The 20,212-nt window shown below is 35.4% G+C and overlaps 1 protein-coding gene across 1 annotated transcript in view; it reads right to left on the reverse strand.

The window, feature by feature from the left end:
• LOC100140490 (transmembrane protease serine 11C) overlaps positions 1-20,212 on the reverse strand; it is a 62,670-nt gene that overhangs the window by 9,708 nt on the left and 32,750 nt on the right. The window contains exons 5-8 of the mRNA XM_015471661.2: positions 7,275-7,313; positions 3,584-3,755; positions 2,133-2,392; positions 665-807 (exon numbers count right to left, since the gene is read on the reverse strand). Coding sequence (XP_015327147.2) covers positions 665-807; positions 2,133-2,392; positions 3,584-3,755; positions 7,275-7,313 — 614 coding nt within the window. The remainder of the gene's footprint in view (positions 1-664; positions 808-2,132; positions 2,393-3,583; positions 3,756-7,274; positions 7,314-20,212) is intronic.

Here is a 20,212-nt window from a genome sequence, read left to right on the forward strand (position 1 = left end):
ACTGAGCGACTGAACTGAACTGAACTGAAGCATATGGAAAGGAAACTTGGTGTGGCATTCAAATTAGAGTTGGTGGAGTCTAATTTCTTGAACTTATTCTCAGTTTTATCATTGAATACCTGTGTTAGTTTAGACATTACTTGAACTACTTGTCCCAGTCTCTTCATTTGAGAAGTTGGGTTTATAATAGTATAAGCATACATCACAAGATTGTTATAGCCCAACTAAATTATTTTTAAAGAGCTTAAAACAGTGCCTAGCTCATGAAGATGCTATATAAATGTTAAATAAATCAAATATTTAAGGTGTTGGAGCCACCCTAAATCAAAAAAGCTCCACAATCCTTAGTCCTGTTGTCAGACCCAGTTGTGTTTCCCAGTGAAAGAGGACCAGTTGAAATAAAGTTACAAATATTCAGTTGCATCTCTTCATTGTTTATTTGAAATTGATTCTCATCCCCTTTCAGTAAGGGTGATTTAGCCCGTTAATACTTTAGTGAGACCTATCATTATATATAAGAAATATAATTTTAATCAGCTACTTTGGCTATAATACGTACTTCAGTCTTTAAAGATTATCAGTCTTTTGAGACCATTGAACAGATTAATTGGAAATTAAAAATCATACAAAAAAATCCGTTTGAAAACAGAATAAGCAGATTTACCTGGCAGGCATCGACACTTCCTTCCAGAAACCCAGCACACAACATCCCGGGTGTGATTGCACCGTCATATACCACTTTCCTGTTGCAGATCTTGCTATCTATAATCTTCACTAATCCCTTTTGGAGTATATTAGGACTTGTTCCTAGGGAAAAAATTATATAACTTTTTCTAAAGTCAATATTAATCTCCCTGGCTAGGTTATTAGTGGAGAAGGCAATGGCAACCCACTCCTGTACTCTTGATGGAAAATGCCATGAACGGAGGAGTCTGGTAGGCTGCAGTCCATGGGGTCTGAAGAGTCGGACACAACTGAGCGACTTCACTTTCACTTTTCACTTTCATGCATTGGAGAAGGACATGGCAACCCACTCCAGTGTTCTTGCCTGGAGAATCCCAGGGACGGCAGAGCCTGGTGGGCTGCTGTCTATGGGGTCGCACAGAGTTGGACACGACTGAAGCGACTTAGTAGTAGTAGTAGTAGGTTATTAGTATCTAACACTGTGTATAAGTTCAAAATCAATGTAAAACATATGTTTTATTTAAACTTGTATTTGTGTGCTTTCTTATTTACAAGGAAATAATGTTATGAACACACCCAGCTACTGTTAAAAATGACCATATTTAGAAATACTAAGTGTGTCCATCCATGTTGATGGAATTTTTTTACTTTTGAATTGTTTTGGGAGTTTATATTTATTACACATATACTTTAGAAAACAAAATGAAAAACTCATATTCCGGAAATATACATTTTATGATCATTTTTAGATTTTCTGCTGTTTGTTACTATAATCCTATCTTGGAATTTGGGGTTTATTTTTTCTGCTTTTAAATGCATTTATGAACACAAACACAACATGCTTACATTATTAGGGTCATGTAAATGCACACGTTTAAATGGTCTTCGTTCAAGTATTGCTTTGTCACAGAAGTTCATTCATTTTACCCCATCAAAAATGTCCAATCTTCTGTGGTGCTTACTTTTTCTATGGTACTTACCTACAGAAAATGTGCTGTGTAATCTTATTTATTATATCTCATGATTACTGTCTGTCTTCCTTTACCAAGAATGTGAGCTTTGTAAGGGCAGAAAATATTCGCATATTTTAGTTACTAATATATCTAAACGACCTAGGACAGTACTTGGAATAAAGGTTGTGATCAAAATAAACATTTATTGAATGAGTAAATCAATAAATGAAATGGAGGTGAATGAATTGCTTATTCAAGTAATAAGCAATTCATTCAAACATTACATTTCTGTAAAAACTGCCATTGTTAAGGGAAGTGAAGTTACATAAAAAAATGCTACGAAATTATAGTTTGTATATGAATGTCATTGAAGTTGGTTTTCATCTCCTTTAAAATGACCTAGAGAGAGTACTTCTCAGGTTTAGCTGTGATTCTGAGTATCTTTTTAAACTCCTAAAACCCGAACCATATAATGATAGAAGTTTAGGAACTCACCATCAGTCTTTAATGTTCCCCATCCAGTGACCACCACATCAGAATTGGATGGGAATGCATAAGAAGTTTCTGGAAGACATGCTCTTCGGATATTGCTTGTATACAGTACTGGTGAGGACAGACGCACTACAGCGATGTCATTCTTGTGTGAGGGGTAGTGGTAGTTTTCATGAATTATAATATCCTTGACACTTCGCTGTATTTGTGGATCACTTAAAAGGAGCCCGAAACTAACATTCCATTGTTTGGGATCCCTGGCCCTAAAGAAAATAGATTTATTTATTAAAAGTCCTATATATTGGAGTTGTAGGAATTAATATCTTATACTTGCAAAAGAGATAAATTTTGAATTCCATAGTGCATATAAGTATACAAAAGCAAAGCTGTACGTAAGAAAAAAAGTTAAAATAATGATAGCATGAATAAATTTTGAATAAGTCAATAAGCTCTATTTTAAAAGGTAACTCATAGAAACTACATTTTATTATTATTATTTTTTGTACAGAAAAGACTCAAGAGGATTTAGAAAGATAAATATAACAACACAAGATAAATAAGATTTTATAAATAGTGTGCAAGGATATGAGATAGACTAAACTTATGGAAATTAAGGATATAGTCAAAATTCTGTTTTATAATCATTAAAAACTATAAGTAGAAAGATATTTCTGATTTTTACTATTACTTGTTAATCAAGGGTTGTATTCAACGCATTAAGCACGGAATAATGCTGCTGGAACACTTTAAAACTCTCAAGTTTGAGAGGAATTTTTGTTTGTATATAAAACCAGTAAGTGTTATATAAAGTCAACAGAAATTGGTGAAACGAACCATCAAACAAAAGGGTAAAAAACTTTTAGGTATAAAAGAGCAAACTCTTGGTATAATAATATATCCTTTAAAGAAATAATCATTTCAAACAGAGATATATATGGAAGGTTGCAGGAGGGACTAAAATACTTATAATTAAGTAAATTAGACCTAATGTAATAGATGAGAAAGAAACAGATCTGCATTCAATTTGGGCTTTATAGTTTCCTTATGAAATTGAATTAAGTAGATTCATCTTAGTGACTTTCAGTTGAGAGCTATTTTGTCTTCCAAGAGACATTTGCTAATGTCTGGAGAGGTTTTTGGTTGTCAGTCTTGAGGGGATGCTACTGACATTTGGTGTCTAGAGGTCAGGGATGCTCCTAAACATTCTGTAATGCACAGGATAGCCCCCCCCAACAAAGAATTATTTGGTCCAAAATGTGCCACTGTTGATAAAATCTCTCAGTCTGAATATATCTTTTTTTAAAAAAACTGATAGTTCATTGAGTAATTTTGAGCTATACCTCACAATACTGGACAGTTGGAAGCATAGTCATATGGCTGTATTCTTGAAAGATACCTATCAGACTTTTAGGTACTTGAGTGAATTTGAGAACTTTATGTGGTCCAGAGCTTACTTTAGGAAACAGTGAGCAGCAGTGACAAGCCAGCTGTTACTAATCAGAGTGGCTCCACATCGGTGGACATTTTTCTGTTGAAGACTAGCTTGCCAGGGCCATTCTCCTTCCTCAGCATCCATGCCCCCGGCTATCTTGTTGCCAGAGCGAGTAATTTTGCGATGTCCACAACCTGCTCCAAAATGGAGTCATTAGCACATAACGATATTGAGACCACTTATGCATGCATTCTTCAACAATCTACCTTTCTATAAATAAGTCACTATTAACTTTTAATTGAGAAAAAACACAGTCTTGGAGACGTTAACACTAATTTACTGATGTCATGAGATTTCCTGAAAATTCATTCAAAATAGATGGACATCCTTCTCCCCCATCCTCATCCCCTTTGCGTGTGTGTTTGTCCTTGCTATGACCTCCTGAAAGAGGCAGGTGGAATTAAATGTTTAAATTTGGAATAATTGTAAAACAAATTACAAAGTTGCATGGAAAAATGTGTGCTTTTAAAATTGTGAACAGTTGTTTAAAGCAATGATTGCTAGGAAGCATTTATAAGAAAATGTGAATGAATGTGAATGTGAATGAGATACTGATGAGAGCCAGAGTAAAGAGAAATGTGTTTTACTTGGATAAAAGGAATAATACATGCAGAGAACTAACCCTTGCCCCAAAGTTTTCAGTACTTTTCAGTAACAAGACTATGCTTTAGTATCAATTTAGGTCCAGAGAAACTGCTAGACTCTTAAGTCTTTAAAGCAAATCTGCAGTAATAGTACAACTTCACTATTATCCTACCCGTCTGACCCTCTCTCTGATTCTCTTATCTTGTCTTACTAAAGCACTGAGCTTGTCCCTTAACAATTTATGGTACCTTTTGCTAGAGATTCTCAGTCTCATTAACAAATATTTCTAGAGTGTAAGAACCATATCTTTAAAAATAATATCTATATATGAAAGTGAAAATGAAATATATATATATATATGAAAGTGAGATATATATATATATCTCCAGAACCTAATGGAGAGAACTCATCACATAAAAGAAGCTGAAACAATTTCTCAAATGTTTGTGGAAATGAAGTCTATATAGTGTAATTCATGAGACATCTTAAGATAAAAATATTTGACTACAAAACTCTTTTATGTATAATGTTTGTTCATAAGAATTTGGAGAGTAAATAAAACTTGCTAAAATCAATGCAGTGGTCTTAGATTAAAGTAGTGGTTTCAATTGGTGTCAGTTTTACATGCCACCTCCCATTCCCAGAAGTAATTTGTAATATCTGGAAACATTTTTGGTTGTTATAACTGGAAGGAGGCCAGTGTTTGGCTACTGCTATGTAGTGGGTAGAGGCCAGGAATGCTGCTAAAAATCCTGTAATGCATGGGACTGTCCTTGAAACAAAAGATTTTCTAGCCCAAAATGTTAGTAGTTAAGATTGAAAAACTCTGAATTAGATAAAGGTATTTGTATCAAGAGTGGGAATATTTAAATTTATTGGAAAGGTTAGATGGTCAACTGCTTCATAGAGATGTTATGCATTATATGTGACAAGATGTATCTTGAGATATTCTTTCCTGAGTGTGGAAAGGATTAGAAACACACAAGAGGCACATGTAGACTTTTAAAAGGCCTTCACTAGCCTCTTGAAATCTTTAAGTTTATATATTGCTTCTGATTCTAGATTGTTCTCTTTGATGAGACGCAAACTTCAGGTTGTGAAGGCATCCTCTTCACAAGCATCACTGAGTTGAAGCAGGGCCTTTGTGGTTGTTATTTTTGAATGAGAGAACCCTCATATTGATTCACTGAGTATGACTCCTTTTTCTTTCCCTCTTTCTTTCCACTCCCTTACCATGGACGCTTCTGAGGATAAAGCAAATAACACAGAACCTAAAACTACAAGGGTTCCTCCGGATCCTCCCTTCTGTTTGAACAACTCCTAAAGGAAGTTGGCTTTTACTCAACTTCTTTCAGAGGAATGTAAAAACAAAGATGCTCTCTGGGCTACTAGAAGCTCCCCTCGGTGACTCTACTTTGCTGTTTCTGCTCTTACTCAGAATTTTAATCTAATTTACATCCATGCACCAATTTTCATTCCAAGATTTTACTTATTCATGATAATTGCTTCTGTTAAGCTTTTGGATGCCACCGCTGCAGGATTACCTTGTTATTGTCTTTGCACAATCTTACTTGGCACCTCAGAGCTTTTCTTCTGTCAAAAGAAGTCTTATGACAAATTTCAAGGATTTAAGGAATACAATAAAGGCTCTCTGTGTGATAGTTTCAGAAACATCAAATAATCCACCAAGCTCTAACAGCCTCTCTATCATCACTTTTTTACTACACTTAAATTTTTTTTTTTTTATTGAAGTATAGTTGATTTGCAATGCTGTGTTAATTTTTGCTATACAGCACAGTGACTCAGTTATACATATATATATATTCTTTTTCCATTATGGTTGATCATATGATATTGAATATAGTTCCCTGTGCTATACAGTAAGATACTGGTGTTTATCCTATTACTGCACTTTAATATGTCACTTTATGTCACATGCCGCTGTATTCTCTTTTCAATCCCGTTTGATTTTTCTTGCTTCTCCCTTCTCCCCTTTTACTTAAAGTAGAGTTAAAATCTCAGACAAACCAAGTCAAATTCGGATATTGATATAGATGGTTGTTTAATGTTCTAGTTGGGGGGATGCACAAATTGGCTGATCTCTTTCTTATCACTGCTTTTATTCCTATGTTGATTACTTCCCTCTACCAACCTGACAGAGTCTTAATTTTGGATTTTGGTCATATCAGTACTGAAGTTTCTTATAGGAATAAATGAGCTTAAAATGTCTTATTAGTTGCTAAATGATTGTTTCATCAAAATATATCACAGAGGAAAGCAATCTAATACAGATTTGTGTTAAATATTACCCAGGTTGCTCAGGAATAACCAAGCTGTGACTGAAGGATAGCCATTGGGGTTGGTGTCACCTCGCTCTGGAGGGCGATTCCTCTAATCCAGCTGTTCCAGTCAACCTCAGGTAAGAGGAGTGCTTCTCTCTGACAGTGTGCTCCAGGTTCTAGTAACCTTGGGGATCACATTTCTTAAAGCATCTAGCAGAAGGCCTTGGCCAGCAAGGAGCTGCCTGTGTGTAAGGCAGATGACTTCTCAGCACACTAATGGGCTTGGCTTCTAGGATCAGAATTCCACAGAGAGCTCTTAGGCCTGAAGTTTTCATTGGCAGAATAGAAAATGCAAATAGCTGACATCTTTTGAGTGCTCACTAGGAGCGTGTACTCTTTTCAAGTCCTTACTTGTACCTCCATTTATCATCACAATACCGTGGAACTGAAGGTCTGAGAAGTTAAGTAACCCGTGTAAATTTATCCAGTTAGTAACTGGCAGACCTGGGGCTCAAAACTAATATGTAGCTATGTTTAGATTCTGAGTTTTTAATTATCACTGCTTAGATCCCCTCTGCCATTATGGCATGAGATAATGTGTTCCTCATTTTAAGTCCATGGTATCAGTCAATGTAAGACCATCTACAATCACCTTCATACAGTTTTTAAAAGAAGGCTTCCCATTGCCCCTTTGTGCATACCACATTAACTCTCAAGTAAAACTTCTTTTTTTTTTTCCCACATCTAAGAAATTTTTTACTAGAAAATAACTATTAATGAACTTACATGTATGGAGAAAATTTTCTGCCATTGGCTTTGCAATATCTAAATGTCAAGGGAGAAGAAAATGCACATAGTTAGATTTATGAACACATTTAAAAAAATATTAATATTAACTATTTTGTTTTAGAGAACACATTCTATAGGCATAATAATTTTAGTCAGTCTTGACTATGTAATTTCTATGTTCATAGGTTAGCATAGAGAGTAATAAAATCTTAGTATTTATTATTCTGTTTCTAAAAAGATTCTCAAGTTCCCCATTACAAGTTATTTGAGAAAGAAGTCTGGGTCCTCAAAAATACTAAAATATGTGAAAAATGGTGATTTTTCACCACATCTTGAATACGAATCATTAAATACTAAATGCATTTAACCTTTTTTTTTTTGGGTGCCACTTTGAATGCTCTTGGCCCAATTATCCTGGCCACAGTATGGTTACCAGTTGCATGCAGATTTGGATCTGCTCATCTCAGGAGTAACAGATGACTTTCTCAAGTCAGTACCTAGGACTTTTCAGTTTCTGCTAGAAGGAAACCACTGGACATTCCCAGATGGACAATAAGAGATAGGGGCAGTAACTCTGTTAGAGCCAGGATAGGATGAGAGCTGATGCAAAAATGTTTCCCCTGTTAGTCACAGGGGAAATAAAATTCAAAACGTCCAGTGAGATGAAGCCAGGGTTGCTGCTAGTAATGGTCAACTTCTTCTCCCCATTTTACTCTTTCTATCCTTTATTCTTTCTCAGATCAATTACTGCATATAAGTCTCTGTCTCAGGCTCTGCTTTTTGAGAAAGCAGGCTGTGACACTAAAACAACTATATAACAGAAAAAATAATGCTTGTAACCAGGAAAGAGTGATATGTTGTTACATTTAATGAATTTTTTGGTGTTACATGCATTTTGCTGTATTTTGCTCATTTAGAAATCAATATATTTTGTATAGTAAGTTTCCATTATTCAGAACATTCAGTTAAGTGTGCCATTCCACTTCTCATCCATTTTGGATAAAAATATATTTTAATAATCATTTCTTACTCATTCCTAGATATCTAGGGAATATTCTAGAGTAAGATTTACTCCAGATAATTTTGCTATGCCTCTCCAATTCCTGCAGAATTGCAAACCTGTTTAATTCAAGTGCAAACTGTGTGAGGAGAGGGTGAGTAAATGAATGACAATTATGTCCCAAGTTTCAGATCAGAGAACTGTAAACCTATAAGGCATTTCTTCTTAGGAGTTGCTCTTCAAAAAAAAATCACCAGGTGTTCTATGAGTTAAATAGTATAAGTGCCAATGTAGGTTTATTTTTTATTGTGCTCTTGATTTCTATAAACCCAGAGGGAGTATCCAGTTATATATGCCAATGACAATTACACTCTTATATTAGGTTGCACAACGAATCAGGGAGACAAAAGCATTCTTTACCAGAAAGTCAACCTGCCTGAACAAAAAGGCAGGAGCAATTCAGCAGTTAGATGGACTATGAGTAAGTATGAGCCGCACCTACTTAAACAGATGGCGTATTTCCATCTAATCCTTTATGACTGCTTTCCAGAAACTAATTTTTACTCAACATTATACTTGAGCAGTTTTATTTTGAGCTTTATGTGATTGGTAAAATATATCAAACTGTATTAATATTTTGGGAAATAATTTTCCAATTCAATTGGAAAAATGTTAATTCCTATATCTTAAGAATTAATTGTTTAGAAATCCTAATTTACTGGCAGACTTTCTTCTTTCTTTGAAGTTTTCTTTATTGATGTATGACTTTCTAAAAAGAAGAAATGTCTTTAAATTAGAACTTACTTTTAATAGCTGTATTATTTTAGAGCTTAAAATAACAAGTATATCTTGGGAAGGTGGAAGACAGGATGATGAATGGGGAAATGACTGAAGTCATCACTGTTTTTGACTGAGTCATTGCTATGGCTGTTTGTGTTTCTATCCTAACCCCGTGAGCCCCTGGCTCACACTTGAGGGTTGGGACTCTTATGGATTTACCTCTGAATCAGGGAGTCAGTGCTGTAACCTAAGATAATCTGTTTACAATGTACCACATAAAGGAAGTGACAAAAACAATGGCATTGCCCTTGCTAAGGAGGAGATTCCAGCAAAGAATAATATGAAAAAGCAGTTTTAAAAAGCAGCTCAGCTAATTTTAGCATTGGTCTTCTCCAGTGGGCCAGGAATCAAAGGAGAGACATGGACCCTGTCCTCGATGAACTTGGAGTGCTGTGGAAGAGATGTACAATTAAATAGATAACATTATGTGATAAGTACTATGTTAGATGTGTGCATAGAAAATTGGATACATCTAGCATAGAGGGATGATGGGGAGAATGGGAACAGTTGATACCATTCTTTTGGGGAGGAGTCAAAGAATTAATTTTACTGGAGCAAAATAGGCATAATTCACTTACTACTGAAAATTAGATTAGGATCTCCTGGAGAAGGGAATGGCTACCCACTCCAGTATTCTTGCCTGGAGAATTCCATGGACAGAGGAGCCCGGTGGGCTACAGTCCATGGATCACAAAGAGTCGGACATGACTGAACAACTAACACTTTTACTTTTTCACTCTCATAAGTGCTCTCTAAATGGACTTTTGGATCTGTAGTGTTGCAAATCCATGACTATTATTTCATATTTGGTGTCTTTTTGAGATTAGGAAGTAAGAAATGCAACTTTGGATGCACTGGTAAGAATGAGGACTCTAAAAGTCTGCTATCCAGTGGATAGTTTATTTCTTAAGAAAGAAGTCTGAAGCATAATAATAATGAAAACTGAGCTATATGGTTCCAATAAGGAAGAATTTTACAGTAGCAGTGGATACATTTATAATATAAATTTTACATATACCATGGGCTTTAACTCCACTGAGGTGAATTTATTGGGCTTTCCTGGTGGCTCAGACAGTGAAGAATCCACCTGCAATGCGGGAGACCTGGGTTTGATCCCTGGGTTGGGAAGATCCCCTGGAGGAGGGCATGGCAACCCACCATTTTTGCCCGGGAGAGAATCCCCATGGACAGAGGAGCCTGTGGGCTGCAGTCCATGGAGTTGCAAAGAGTCATACATGACTGAGTGACTAAGCAGGAATGCAGGTAAAGTTATTACTTTACATGAATCCAATGTTAAATTAATGGATTAACCCTACTTTTCAGATAGTTTTCCTAGGGTTACAGCAGTAAAAATATCAGCTGAATTATCTTACAAATTCCTGATAATTCAGGAGATCAGCTGAATTATCTTACAAAGTGTGTTTTATGAGCTATTTTAAAATATTCATGTAGTAAATTTCTGAAAACCTTTAAACATACAGGAACTTACTGAGCAAGATACTGTTACAAATAAAATTGTTTTCTGACAGAGAAATGATCATCTCCTACCAGGTAAGTTTATTCACAACGTATTCACCAAAAAAGCTACTCTGGAGCATTATATGACTGATCTACATTGAAAGGCAAAGGAACAGAGCATGGACCTGGATTGCGGTTGAACAAAATCTGAATCCCCCATTCACTCACTGCAGGTTTTGAATAGTCATTTGGCTGCATATTTAGCCTCAATAAATCCTTTTCTTTATGTTTCTAATAGACTGAAAATTATCTCTGTGGTTTGATATTATATATCATTTGTAATACTATCAAAGTGATTCACAAAGTTATTCACAGTACAGATCTTTAATATGTTTGCCATTCTGACTCTGAAGATAAAATTTTAAAATATTTTATTTATATTTAAATACTTATTTAAAAATCAATTAAATAACCAGATGTATACACAGGCGGTAGCTTGAAAGGTAGAACTATTCACTGAAGGAAATATGAAAGATAAGAAGCATCTATTTTTATTTGGATATTACAAATGCTTCTCCAATGACTTTGTTGGCTTTGTTTTGGAAGCAGTATAAAAGATTGCCATAATGAAGAGAGGACAGTACATGTACTGAGAAGTATCTTTAGACAATTGTGTTGATATAGGACTCAGTTGATAATGTTGGACAGGAAGCTAATATTTAAGATTAGCATTTTCAGTTTGGAGAGTTTCTAGTCTGGCTATCCCACATACCTAGACACTTTGTGGAGTTTGCATTTTGATGCTACAGCTCTCATGTTGCATCCCACAGAGAATGACTTTGTGGATTTCTTTCATTTCATGCCCATTTATTTCTTTAAGACTCATCTTGAGATGTAGCTTCTCCATGAAGCTTTCCTTCTTATCTCCCTCTTCTCAAATAATTCCTTAGCTTCATATTGCCTTGCCAATTTGGATATAGTAGTTTTTGATTCAAAATAACCATCATCTGGTAGTATTCACTTGTTCATTCTGAACAAACTAAATTTTTTCTCTGAAACTTATTTCAAGTTTCTTGTTTTAAATATATCTTTCCTAAAGTAAAAATTCTTCTGAGAACTGTATATATTAAAAAAAACACAGAGAAATAATATTCAGGCAGTGATTAATATGCATTACTTATGAGTAAATCCATGACAATTACATGGTTTTTGAAGTTGAACAAATGAGCTGTCATTATAGATAAACCACAACTATTTTTTTCTTACTCAGAACATGTAGGATTCATGTGTTTCTTTGGAAATTCTACATAGGAGACAAAAAATGCAGAGAGTATAAAGATATGCTATTTTAAAAGAATAGAAAAATTGGTTTGGGAGAAATTTCTGAAATTTTTAAGTTTCTTTGTGGCCTGAATTGACAGACTTGAGAAAGATTTTTCTTTTTTTAAAAAAGAGCTTTTAATATTTTTAATGCCTTGTCTTGTCCTTATTGATTTTATCTCACATTATGAGCTTTAATAAAGGCTCTTCAAAATGTACAGAGCTTTAATAAAAGGCTCGGCATATTTTATCAGAAACAGAAATCAATTGAAGGAGAATAGAACATTAAAACTGGCATTTAGTATATGGTACTTTCAGCTATTTAATGTAGGAATTAAAGAATCATATGCAACTTATCAGTAATAAAAAAGAAAAAAATCAAACTGGCTTTGCACATAATTTTAGTACCTTCACAATCTTATATAAAATGTTTATGAATGTCAAAAGGTTTGAGGCTTCTGGAACGGAAGATAAAATATTATTATGTTTTAGTAGGATTAATCCATTATGCTAGTTTGAAAAGATGTCCAAAATTTTCAAAGACATTTTAAAAATGTCTTTTTTTATCAAGACTTTTTATCAATGTTTTTTCATAAAAGACTTTTTATTCATAAGACTTTTTATGTCTTTTTATGAAACAAAACTCATACTATGACTCATTTAAATAATATTTGTTATGCAGCAACTCAGAGATCTAGGAACATGAGAGATAGGAACCAAACTCATCAGTGCAATTAAAAAATGATCATTTTGTTATAATAGTGCATTCAGATGTAGATGCAATAAACCCCGCTTATGTACTCTGGTACCCAATTTCTACCAAAGGTAATATCTTGCAAAGATGATGTAAAGGTTAAAATCTTCAAAACTATACTACAATATCATAGCCAGGATATTGACATTGATGGTGCTAAATTACAGAGCATTTCCATCACCACAAGAATTTGTCACATTGCTCTTTTATAGCCACACCTGTTTTCTCCCACTCTATTGCCTTCTTCAGTTCAGTTCAGTTCAGTCGCTCAGTCGTGTCCGACTCTTTGCGACTCCATGAATTGCAGCACGCCAGGCCTCCCTGTCCATCACCAACTCCCAGAGTTCAGACTCACGCCCATCGAGTCAGTGATGCCATCCAGCCATCTCATCCTCTGTCGTCCCCTTCTCCTCCTGCCCCCAATCCCTCCCAGCATCAGAGTCTTTTCCAATGAGTCAACTCTTCGCATGAGGTGGCCAAAGTACTGGAGTTTCAGCTTTAGCCTCATTCCTTCTAAAGAAATCCCAGGGCTGATCTCCTTCAGAATGGACTGGTTGGATCTCCTTGCAGTCCAAGGGACTCTCAAGAGTCTTCTCCAACAGCACAGTTGGAGCATCAATTAAAAGCATCAATTCTTCGGTGCTCAGCCTTCTTCACAGTCCAACTCTCACATTCATACATGACCATTGGAAAAACCATAGCCTTGACTAGATGGACCTTTGTTGGCAAAGTAATGTCTCTGCTTTTGAATATGCTATCTAGGTTGGTCATAACTGTCCTTCCAAGGAGTAAGCGTCTTTTAATTTCATGGCTGCAGTCACCATCTGCAGTGATTTTGGAGCCCAGAAAAATAAAGTCTGACACTGTTTCCCCATCTATTTCCCACGAAGTGGTGGGACCGGATGCCATGATCTTCGTTTTCTGAATGTTGAGCTTTAAGCCAACTTTTTCACTCTCTACTTTCACTTTCATCAAGAGGCTTTTTAGTTCCTCTTCACTTTCTGCCATAAGGTGGTGTCATCTGCATATCTGAGGTTATTGATATTTCTCCTGGAAATCTTGATTCCAGCTTGTGTTTCTTCCAGCCCAGCGTTTCTCATGATGTACTCTGCAGAGAAGTTAAATAAGCAGGGTGACAATATACAGCCTTGATGAACTCTTTTTCCTATTTGGAACTAGTCTGTTGTTCCATGCCCAGTTCTAACTGTTGCTTTCTGACTTGCATACAAATTTCTCAAGAGGCAGATCAGGTGGTCTGGTATTCCCATCTCTTTCAGAATTTTCCACAGTTTATTGTGATCCACACAGTCAAAGGCTTTGGCATAGTCAATAAAGCAGAAATAGATGTTTTTCTGGAACTCTCTTGCTTTTTCCATGATTCTTAGTCCCTGGCAAACACTAATTTGTTTCCCTTTCTGTAATTTTGTCACTTCAAGAATGTCATATATTCATATAAATAGACACATACAAGATGTAACTTTTTGGACTGGCTTCTTTAAGTATTCAATTTCTTTTTTTTTGTTGAGAGGTATTACATGTCATGATGTACCTGAATTTATTTAACCATCACTTGTTGAAGGTTACCTAGGTTGTTTCAGCTTTTGACTATTAGGAATAAAGCTATAAACATTCATGCATAAATTTTTGTTTGAACACAACTCACTATCTGTCTGAGATAATGACAAGGAGTACCACTGCTGGGTTATATGGTAGTTGCATGCTTGCTTCTTTTGAGAAATTACCAAAGAGTTTTCCAGAGTGAATGTACCATTGTACATTCCCACAGGCATCGTATGAGTGATTCAGCTTCTCCTCATTCTTGCTAGAATTTGTTAGCCATCTCTTAAGTGTGTAGCAATATCTCATTGCAGTTTTAAGTTGTATTTCCTTAATTGCTAATGATATTGAGCATCTGTTCATGTGCTTATTTGCCATCTATATATTCCTTTTGGTCAAATGTATCTTCATGTTTTTTCTCCATTTTCTGAATGGATTGTTTGTTTTCTCACTGAGTCTTGATAGTTCTTTTTATATTCTAGACTCTAGTCATTTGATGTGTAGGTGCAAATATTTTTTCCAAGTGTGTAGTTTGTCTTTTCCTCCTCTTAACAGGAGAAGGCACCCCACTCCAGTACTCTTCCCGGGAAAATCCCATGGACAGAGGAGCCTGGTAGGCTGCAGTCCTTGGGGTCACTAAGAGTTGGACACGACTGAGCAACTTCACTTTCACGCACTGGAGAAGGAAATGGCAATCCACTCCAGTGTTCTTGCCTGCAGAATTCCAGGGACCGGGGAGCCTGGTAGGCTGGCATCTATGGGGTCGCACAGAGTCGGACATGACTGAAGTGACTTAGCAGCAGCAGCAGCAGCAACAGCAGGTTATATTACACAGAGAAAAATTTGAACATTGATGAAGTCCAATTCATTATTTTTTCTTCTTATGAAACATGCTTTTGGTGTCAAGTCTAAAGAACTCTACCTAGCCCTAGATGCCAAAGATTTCCTCCCATATTTTTTCCTAAAATTATGATCTTGTATATCAATTTGGAGACAATTGCCATCTAACTGAGTCTTTTAATATGTAAAGATGATTTCTCCTGCATCCTTGGAAGTTTTGGGACTGCCGGCATCTTCAGTTCCAATTCCAGGATATATAAAACACACCCGTGAGTCTCACCATGTTGTTGGGCCCTGAGGTCACTAGCCAGTCTGGGCTTTTCTTATATCTGTTTTATTTGTAATAACTAGGGGTCTAAGCTGTATTTAGTGAGAGAAATACGGAAAAGTGTATCCAGTCCATCTTAGAAGGTAACATTATGTATCCCTGATTGAATATTTAGAAACCTTTTTTTCTCCTACCTTTTCATGTTTTCGGTGAAGTTATCATCTCACTGATTACTCAGACTTAAAACTTGGACGTTGTATTCTGTTCCTTTTACTGTTATGTCTCATATCCAGTCTTAGGTTCTGTAAATTCTATAAGTATAATCTCTTTAACATGTTTATTATTTCTAATATTATTTTCACTATTATATTTCAGGTTTTTAATTCTTCACACTTGGACAGTTGCAATTCTTTCCTAACTGATCTCTTTGCTTAAAGACTCTCCCCACTAATTCATCTTACAAAATAGTATCAGATAAAAATTTTAGAAAAGAGACCTTTCATTACAGGTCTTTCATGATTTAATGGATTTTAATGGACCCTTTATAACTACCAAAGCCAAACTCTTTAACCTAAAACTAATCACTTTTAATATATATTATATTATAAGACACTCAAGCTGAGCGTATGGAATTCTGTGGCTTCAAAGGGTTAAGTTCCTGGGAAATGAAAGGCAGCCAGGTCAGACTTGAAAAGAGATAGGAGAGTTGCTCTAGCTATATGCACAGTTGGACTCTTAGGAGTATGTAAGGCAAGTGGGATTTCCAAAAGCCCATAATAAATTTGAGTTTATTTGGGCTTGATGGTAGCTTACAGTGCTCTATGGCAGTCTGTATTAGTCAGAGTTCTCTAGAGAAACATATATATTATGAGGAATTGGCTCACAGGCAATTATGGAGGCTGAGAAATCCCACAATATACCATTTGTTAGCTGGAGACCAAGAGAGTGCTGTCATTCTAGTCAAAGGCCTGAGAAATGCAATGCCAGTCTGAGGGCAGGAGAAAACCAATGCTCCAATTTAATCAGCCATGCAGAGAGAGAGAATTCACTCTTCCTCTATCCTTCTGCTCTGTTTAGGCCCTCAATGGATTGGATTATGCTCACCCATATTGGAGAGGGCAATGAGTCAGTCCACCCATTCAAATGCTAATGTCTTCTGAAAACATCCTCACAGAAGCCAGGAATATGTTTAAACAGATATCTGGGCACGTGGAATGGCACAGTCAAGTTGGCACAAAATTTACCATCATATAAACTCAGATGAATAATACCAGACTTTAGTCAGGACAGTAGTGTCTGGTGTGCAGGTGTTAAAAGCCACGGGTACAAGGATTGTGTGCTCAGTTGTGCCTGACTCTTTGTGATCCCATGGATTATAGCTTGCCAGGTTGCTCTGTTCATGAAACTTTCCAGGCAAATATACTGGAGTGGGTTGCCATTTCCTTCTCCAGGGGTCTTCCCAACCTAGGGATCAAACCCATGACTTTTGTGTCTCCTGCATTAGCATGTAGATTTTTTTACTACTGTGTCACCTTGGAAGCCATGAGTACAAGATTCCAGTAATTTTATGGGTAGGTGACAAGAGCTATCATAGCTATTAGGACACCAGTCCAAATGGCTAAGTTTCTAAGAGAAACTTCAGCTTGAGAATGAAAATGTAGAAACCACAAATTACTAAAATAGAAATTGTTGTACAATACAGAATAGAGAAGCAGATTGGGAATTCAGTCACAAGAAGTATCAAGGAAAAGATATGATACAGATAGCATAGGGCAGAAATTCAGGATTCATCTCAGGTATACTGGATCTAAATTGGCAAGATGAATTTAGAACTTCACTAAAAAAATCTGTGGGGTCTGGTCAGCTAATAGGATGCCTCTTTTGATCTAGAGTGTCAGTCATTCTAGATAATCTAACAGGTAGTTCAGGCAAGTAACTGAGTTGGCTCACTAGAGGCAGTGTTTTAGCATTAATCATTTAAACTTAGTGTTAACTATCAAAAATAACTATTGTAAATTATGTTTTTTCCTTTTTAGAGATTAAAAAATAAGGATGACTCATTTGCAGGATCATTCTTAGTTCATGGATAATTTTGTGGCAGTGTCTCTTGTGGGCCCTATTGATAGTGAGTCTTTTAATGAAATGACTATTAATAAGTTTTAAATTCTTTAAAATATCTGGACAATGTCTAATAGCTGTATCATTCAATAACATATATTTCAAACTTACATTTGAAAAATAACTTAAATATTGTTTGAAACAAATTCCTGGCTTTATTGAAAGACATTTTGAATTGCCAACAGAAATAGTGCTCCATATCTCTTGGTAAACCTGGAAACATTCTCTGCAATAAAGTCAACAATCAGGAAACAAGGGTATCTGAGAAGTCAAAAGCTATATCAAAAGATATATCAAAAATATCAGCTCACTAAAGCTTATATAACTAAATAAGGAGGCTCAATACACCTTAATTGAAAGGCTATTTCATTTTTCCAATTTTAATATAGAAATTACTATAAAACATTTTAAAATAATTTAAAATTTTAAAATTTTACATTTTAAGGTGAATTTGAAGAAGGTAGGAGAAAGAACAGAGAGAATAAAAGTGACAGCAAGAATTTGACTTGACATTGAAGTATGAAAATGAACAGATATGAGAGCTCAAAACTCCAATATTGGGGTTTATTTGGTGAAAGCATTAATATCTCTTCATTCCCTAAATGCTCTGAGGGCACTACAATATCCACTCTAAATTAGTGGATGTCCATAGTAATGTCAAAGAGGAGGTGGTAGGTTTGAGAAAGATTTTTGTAAAAATATAACTTTAAAGAGAACTTTTCTGTTTTGTTAAAAAGATGAAATATAAACTCTTCAGGATCCCAGGGATGGGGGAGCCTGGTGGGCTGCCATCTATGGGGTCTCACAGAGTTGGACACAACTGAAGCAACTTAGCAGCAACAGTAGGAAATTTGCCTATTTAGAAAGACTTATTTCAAAGAACTGTCTCTGGTCAAGGTCTTATACTACTGAGACTATTGCAAGATATACTTTGCAGATAAAACATGTTTGTGGAGCTGAAGATTGGTTCTTGGTTGAGAAAGGACACTGTGGGAGACAACATACTTTGAAAGAATGTCCTCTAGAATTTACTTAAGAATTATTGGATAAAGTTGCTTAAAATGTGTTACAAATGAACCTATGCAGCATCTCAGGATCAAGCCACATGAAAAAGGTGTGTTCTACTAACATGATTTATATCTAAGCATTAGCCAGTTGCTCACAAATGAGTGCAAGACCAGAGTTTCATTCTTCTTGTAAAACCCTTAATAGTGGGTCAGGATGACCATCCTTGTGTATGAATTTCTATTAGTTCTACATAATTTAGTTTTTACTTTAACCAATTATGATTTAGGATACGTATTTAAAATATTTTTCATGCTTAATCAATAGATGGTTAAGTATAGCAGTATGTACAAGGCATTTGTCTGCAGGAAATAATAAATACTTTTTAAAACAAGTTACAGTCATATCCTTAAGTATGCCCATTAAAGTCATGAACATTCAACTTTATAAGGCATTTTATTAAAAACCTCACTTCAGTTTATGAGGCTATTTTTTTGTTTTTACAGAAAATGATTCTGATTTTTCCTTCCAGAGCTTCCAGGAGAGAAACACAATATGGTCATCCTTGCAGCTGTGTACTTGGTACATCTAGCATTACATTTTCTTCTTAGCTCTTAGCTTAATAGTTTATGGAAGTGATAGTCAAGTGCATCATATTGTGAGATCGACTTGCTGGGTGATATATCACTTGCAATGCTTTACTTGTTTTTTCTTTCTTTGCATTAAAATTTTAATTACATGAACATAAGTATCATATGTATGTTCTGTTCTGATTCTTAAGCTGTGAAACAAGAAGATCATGTAAGCATGACCTTATAATTTACAAAGGACATTATAAAAGAAAAATTGTGTTAACTAATTATAACTATTGAAGTTATCATCTCTATTTTTAAAAGAATATAATATTGTTTAAGCATAAAGCATAAGTGAATATAAATTTAGGGGTTTGGGAATGCATAAAGTCTTTTACCACTAAAGCCACCTGAGAGTTTTTTTCAGAAAACTATTCTATCATGGGCAGGGGAAAACTATATGTTGTTCTCTAGGTTTTATGCTCATTGGTCAATTTGAAAATCCTCTGATCTAGTAAGTTTATAACTGATGGAGAAAATGTTGATCTCTCACAGAAGAATACACCATCAATACTGACTGTTAGTACCTAGGACAGTAGTTGCAAGTGTCATTTTCTTGGAATTCATGAGTAAGTGGGAAATTAAATTACATATTATGTTCACAGTTCTTAGTAATTAAGGCATTCTTTACCTCTTAAATCTGGGGATAACAATGTTTGCTAGAACATATATGTGCCAAACTTGCCATCAGTCTTTCTCAATTGGGGTTCTGGAAGGGGATTAAGCTCAAAAATCCCAGGTGGCTTTTGTTTTGATGAAACTTTTATGCACCTAAAATATCATCCAGATGATTCAGAATTTATGCATATCATTATTCTACATGCACTCTTCTAAGCATAATAATATAGGAACACTGGATATTGTATTCAGCAATTCATTGTAGCTTAGAGCACTGATCAGTGATGTCTTTTTCCTCTGTGTTAGCAGCTTGTATGAAAATGAAATCCACAACCTTGACATACTTATCAGGTACTAGGCAACCCAACTAACCAGGCAGCAATAAGGTCAGGTTATTCAATAAGATGCTTTGACAGCAACCTTGGCTACCTAAATAAGCTTTCGTAAATCCCTAAGCCAGAGATCCATTTATGTGGTGACCAGTGAATATTCATAATCTCTTTAAGTAAGAACTGTCTTGAATGT

The sequence above is a fragment of the Bos taurus genome, chromosome 6 (assembly GCF_002263795.3).
Source record: "Bos taurus isolate L1 Dominette 01449 registration number 42190680 breed Hereford chromosome 6, ARS-UCD2.0, whole genome shotgun sequence".
Lineage (NCBI taxonomy): Eukaryota > Metazoa > Chordata > Mammalia > Artiodactyla > Bovidae > Bos > Bos taurus.